Here is a 6,000-nt window from a genome sequence, read left to right on the forward strand (position 1 = left end):
ATTAGATTTCGTGAAATATAATACTATTTAAATATAGGTAACTATATAGTTAAAATTTATAAACTAATTTTTTTCATTATTTTCAGATATACCCCCGTGGCAGATTTAGATTATGGGACACTATCCTGCTCTGCATCAAATGAAGTTGGTTCCCAAATAATGCCATGTGTTTTTCAAATGGTCGCTGCAGGTATGAATTACGTTTGTATTCATTTAAAATATGAAATAACTACTTCGTGATTAAAAAGCGTCAAAGCGTAAAGGTTTTAATAGATGGTTTTGTTTTTTAATATTTCAAGTAAGAAAACACAATACACATTCTTAGAAATATCTCGGGAAAGTATTGCTAATAGTTTCTTTCAATCACAAATGTTTATCTCATTTCCAACTTTGGGTTCCTCTCGTATTATGCGTATATTATCTTCAATATAAACAACAAATAATATTAAAATGTATCATGTTTTTACTACACAATGCTAGTAGCATTTTATAGTTTCGCCACCACCAATTAATGCTATAGTAGGACACTGCACTATGTTAAGGCGACTCTAAATGCCAACAACCTTGAGCAAATGGGAGGAACTGGCATTGAATACCGAGAAATTGTACTCTCTGGAACCAATACAATAATATATTACTTAGACACTAACAAATGTTGAATTAATATATTTGTAGTCCGTAGGGAAGCCTCACGCACCGAGAAATCGTACTCTCTGGAACCAATACAATAATACTTTAGTTAGGCACTGACAAAATGTTGAATTGATTTTTTTTAATCCGCAGGGAAGCCTCACGCACCGAGAAATTGTACTCTCTGGAACCAAACGTCAGATTCCGTGGAGGTATCATGTGTAGCTGGATTCGACGGTGGTCTTCAGCAGCATTTCCTGCTGGAAGTTTATACCGGCGACGAGTCCACTCCAAGGTAATTTCTATTTAAAATCTCATATTTATATTTATTTTTTTCAATATTTCATAATTTGCAATTTATATTTATACGTCCGCCTAAAGAGTCATTTAGTAAAATATTTAAAGAAATAAACATTTAAGCTATTGCCTCTCAATATGTTCTTGATAATGTTTGCGAATTTTCTAGAAACCGTGACAATCATAATTTTAACACCAGGAACAAACATAAAATTGTTATGCCTACTACTCGGTTAAGTCGAGTTAGTGAGTCTTTTGTTCGATGGTATATATGTTTTTACAACATGATCCTATTAAATGTATTACGAAATTCTAAGGAATTGTTGAAAAATGTTCTAGTGAAGGTCACTGCAACATATACTGCAATAACTTTCTTAATAATACCACAGATTGGGAATGAAGCGACTGGTGATCAGTAAATTTAATAATAAATTAAGGTTATGAAATTTTATTAAAACAAAGAAGCCACCTAAGCTTTTTAGTCAGTCAGCGTTCAATAAAAAATTTAAAGTCCTATTGTTAATAATAATATTTGAATTTCAATTCAAGTGAATAAGGAGATACCTTTCTATAGCGAAATAAATTCAACAGCAATATATTTAAATTATAATATATCTACCTGGGCTGCACACATACAAAGAACAAAAGACGAAAGATGGTCCAAATTCGTAACGAACTGGTACCCTATAAATAGGAAAAGAAATCGAGGCAGGCCTAATAAGAGATGGAGCGATGACATAGTAGAAACAGCAGGAAAGATGTGGACAAGAATTGCAAGAGACAGGAACAAGTGGAAATCAATGGAGGAGGCTTTTACCGCTAAAGGCGGTCCTTATGTCGAAAATAATAACTAATTATAGTAACAAAATTAGTATTTTTTATTTAAAATAGTGAAATACTAACACATACTAACAAATACAAGTTATAAGTAAATATCTAAATGTATAGATGTAAGTAAATAAAGCCATAAATAAATAAAAATAAAACAAAAATACCTTCCACCAAACAAGAAACTCATCCGTAGATGATTGTTATGAAAATATTTATTTCAAACGTTAGTACACAAAATAATTTGCCGCTGTTGAATCGTAAATATGTTCAATATACGAATAAAAAATGTTCAGCGAAAATAAACATTGTGTCCACTTAATTACTGGGACAAAATTCAGCTAATGAAAATATCTTCCCTTTAATCATAGCTCTTGAATTCACGTCTCGCAATAAAAAGCTACATTTTAACTTATAAAAGGTCTTTTAGAAGAAGGAAGGTTGTAAAGATAGGGGGGACTAATGAATGTTGACATTACTTTTAATATTGTAAAGAACATTCGCTCACACGTGTAATTAGAATGTTTACAAAAAACAATTCATTTTAATTAATTAGTAGTTAGTATATTTCTGGATGAAAGGCATGCTTACCACATAAATTCTACATATATTCTTTATAATATTTTGTATGTTACAGAAATAAAATTTGAAAACTAAATTTTATGAACGATGCGCGATTCCTCCGGCGTTCCGTGCCGGTGCTCTAACCAACTGAGCTAACCGTTCGATTACCGCCTCGCCATAAAATTCTGTTTGCTGTGTTCAACTCTCAGATTGTGGCTTCATCTACAGGATCTACTTTACAGTTGATAACCTGCTCGACGCCAATATTTGCATATTAGGAAATTGACTTGAGATGTCGCTCTTGTAAATCTAAACAATATGTTATGTTTTTGAAGTGATAACCCTCACTTCTAGGATTAATACACAATGAATCCCGCATCGTTCATAAAACTTTGTTTTTCAAATTTTATTTGTGTATTAATCCTAGAAGTGAGGGTTATCACTTTAAAAACATAACATATTGTTTTGTATGTTCATAAACACATTAACGAATTTGCTAGAAACTGTGACAATCCTAATGTTAACACGAGGAACAAACATAAACTTGGTATGACTACTACTCGGTTAGCGGCCGTTCCCAATATTCAGTCTATCTCCGGTTGTGGCCTACTTGAATAAAAAATCGTAACTATCGTTTACTTTTCTGTCCCAATAACTTATCGACTGTAATTCACCGTACACGCTGTCTGTCAATGGGTCGTATAGCTTACCAGCGATAGAAGTTTGTATGGGAATTGCAATTCATGCGTCCCAATATAAGGCGATAACAATGACTTATCGGGTATATTGGGACAGCTTCAGATTATTGACAGGTAATTACTGACAGTAGAAGTTAGTAATTTATCTCTATCTGTAGATAGTATATTGGTCAGTCAAGCTAGTCAGTCTTTTATTGGGCGGTGTATTTATGGTTTCACAGAGTAATACCAGGAAATGTACAAAACGTGTGTTACGACATTCAAAAGAATTGTTATGAAATATTATGTGGTAAAGGTCACTATAACTTTAATGACTTTCGTATTGCTACCACAGACTGAGAATGGACCGAACGCCCTCAGGCTTTTTAATTATATATTTTAAACTACGATATTACGACATAAGATATTACACTACATATATTATAACTAAATTAAAAAAAAGCCCGCTGAGTCTCTTGCACCCATTCTTCTCAGATCTAAGACATTCTATTTCGATTGGGTAGTTTTGACTTTCAAAAAGTCATTTTAAATCCTATTTTGAATAAAAATATTTTAATTTTGAATTTGATTTACATTTAACATTTGAATTTGGGCCAAAAAGTGCAAACTGTGACTCATATGTGATATAATTCGCAAGGGTGACCTTAGAACAAGAAAGATTCATCCGTTCATTGCTCCTAAATTAGACAAAAAAGATGTTTGATCGTTGAAACATAATACAATAATTTAATTCAAGGCTTTGATTCTAGGCCAAATGTCAGAACCGATAAATGGATTTTGATTAAATAATTAGAAAACGATTGGATTACGTTCCCTAGATTCCCCGCTAACATTTCATTGAATGAATGTTTGTTTTGTAGTAGAATTATCGCACCTTTTGCAATTTTATTTTACAATATCTCAATTAATTTATTGCGATTACAGTATAATTGATTAGCAAAAGAAAAACGAAGTTCCTTATTATAAAAATAATAATATTAAGTTCTAATCGAGGTATAAAGAAAACAATTATACGGGTATACTTTTTTATTATGATATTTTTTCGTTATAAATAAAAAGACTACTTAACAAAATTATCATTATTATGATTATTTTAAGCCTTTATTTGATTTACAATGATTTATAAAAATACTACCTACTTTTTTGACGGGAGCAACGCTAGATAAAGTTAGTTGGATTTTAATTGTCTTATACATATAACAGCCGATACAGAGATGACAAAGAATATTGTTCACACTTTCCAAAAATAACTTTTTGACAGGAGTGAAGCCGCCGGGATATAGTTACGAATAAGGCAGATATAAATATCATTATGTCATATACGGAATTAACATTCCCGAAAACCTTGATGATGATACCCACATAGATTTTATTGATAAAGTTACATGCGCCATCTTGGATCTCAAAATAGATGTCATATTCAGAATCGACACTCCCGAAAACCTTAAAAATGATATCCATATTGATTTTATTGAAATAGTCACATCGGCTATCTTGAATCTCGAAATAGACGTCATATGCTTAATTGAAACTCATAAAAATATCGAAAATGATAATCTATGTATATATATAAATGAATTGCTGTTCGTTAGTCTCGCTTAAGCTCGAGAACGGCTGGACCAATTTGGCTAATTTTGGTATTATTTGTGGAAGTCCAGGGAAGGTTTAAAAGGTGAATAAATATGAAAATTCTCGGAAAAAAATAAATATAAACAAAAATTTTGTTCTTCCTTTGAGGTGTCCCCCGTCGTCCAGAAATAAAAGTGAAAGAATAGCTTAAAATAAATAACTAATTAGAATCTATTTATTTATTGTTAACAAGAACGGCCTATAACCAATTACACTTATTAACACAGCATATAATATTGTTTACAAATAAAATTAAAAATAACATAAAATTAATTGATAAACAATAAAATTTAAACAATGTCAAAAGTAATAAGCAAATTTTAAATATACACAGATGTTGATACAACACACGAATCAAAGTCGTCTCAACCGTTGTCAATCGTCGTCTTAAAAAAATAACATAATGGATTAGTCAAATAGAACTATCTATATATCTTTATATCTCTCAAGAGGTAAAAAATAAACTTAATTTTAGCTAATAGTTGGTAGATTAACTACGGTTGTTAATTATCTATCAGATTATTTTTATGTAGATTGATAAATCTTAAATTTCGTCACAAATTAATTTATGGACCATTAGAATCCATCTTCTATGTCGATCGATACTTTAGACAAAGAGTGCATCCTTCTGTCTTTGTGAGTGACGATTACCGCTACGTGCGAGAACTTTATTTCGGTTATCCATTATGATAGTGACGTTTCAATTCTTAAAAACATAATTTTATTTATTACTAGCTGACCCGGCAAACGGTGTTTTGCCATATAGAGTATCATTCACGCGATAGTTTTATAAATAATAGCCTATGTGTTATTCTGGTGTGTAAGCTATATTATTGTAAAGTTTGATCATAATCCATTCAGTAGTTTTTGCGTTAAAGAAGTTCAAACATACATCCAGACATACAAACTTTCACATTTATAATATTAATAGGATATTCAGAACATCTGTCGGGTCAGCTAGTATAATATATATATAATTATACTATAATTAAATTTATTGGTGCAGGATAAACCTTACATCAGAAGAACCTTCATGGACAGTCAGAGGACTGGAGTGGGATGTCCGGTTTCGGCTGACCGCTGTTGCTGTTAACAGTAAGGGCCGATCACCACCGACGCCTCTTGAAGACATACTCTTCAGAGATCCTGAGAAACGTACTGGTAAGAGTATTAATGTAATATCTATTGAAATAGGCATTGTTGTGCGGAGAGGATGAGTGGTATTGGCGACTTACTTCGCGCAACTGTTTGCGAAATAACCCGTCACTGGCTAAGCTGCCACAAGCGCGCGTGGTGCACATGCCTGTCTTAAGCCGCCGCGCGTTACCGCCGCCAGTTTCAACGGGCTCATGTT

At 32.2% G+C, this 6,000-nt stretch overlaps 1 protein-coding gene across 1 annotated transcript in view; it reads left to right on the top strand.

Moving 5' to 3' along the window:
- The window catches only part of LOC126969156 (nephrin-like), a 570,056-nt gene extending 569,306 nt beyond the window's left edge, over positions 1 to 750 (top strand). The window contains exons 12-13 of the mRNA XM_050814479.1: positions 87 to 190; positions 683 to 750. Of these exons, the coding sequence (XP_050670436.1) occupies positions 87 to 190; positions 683 to 750 (172 nt within the window). The remainder of the gene's footprint in view (positions 1 to 86; positions 191 to 682) is intronic.
- Positions 751 to 6,000: the final 5,250 nt, after the last annotated feature.

Source organism: Leptidea sinapis, chromosome 17, assembly GCF_905404315.1.
Source record: "Leptidea sinapis chromosome 17, ilLepSina1.1, whole genome shotgun sequence".
NCBI lineage: Eukaryota > Metazoa > Arthropoda > Insecta > Lepidoptera > Pieridae > Leptidea > Leptidea sinapis.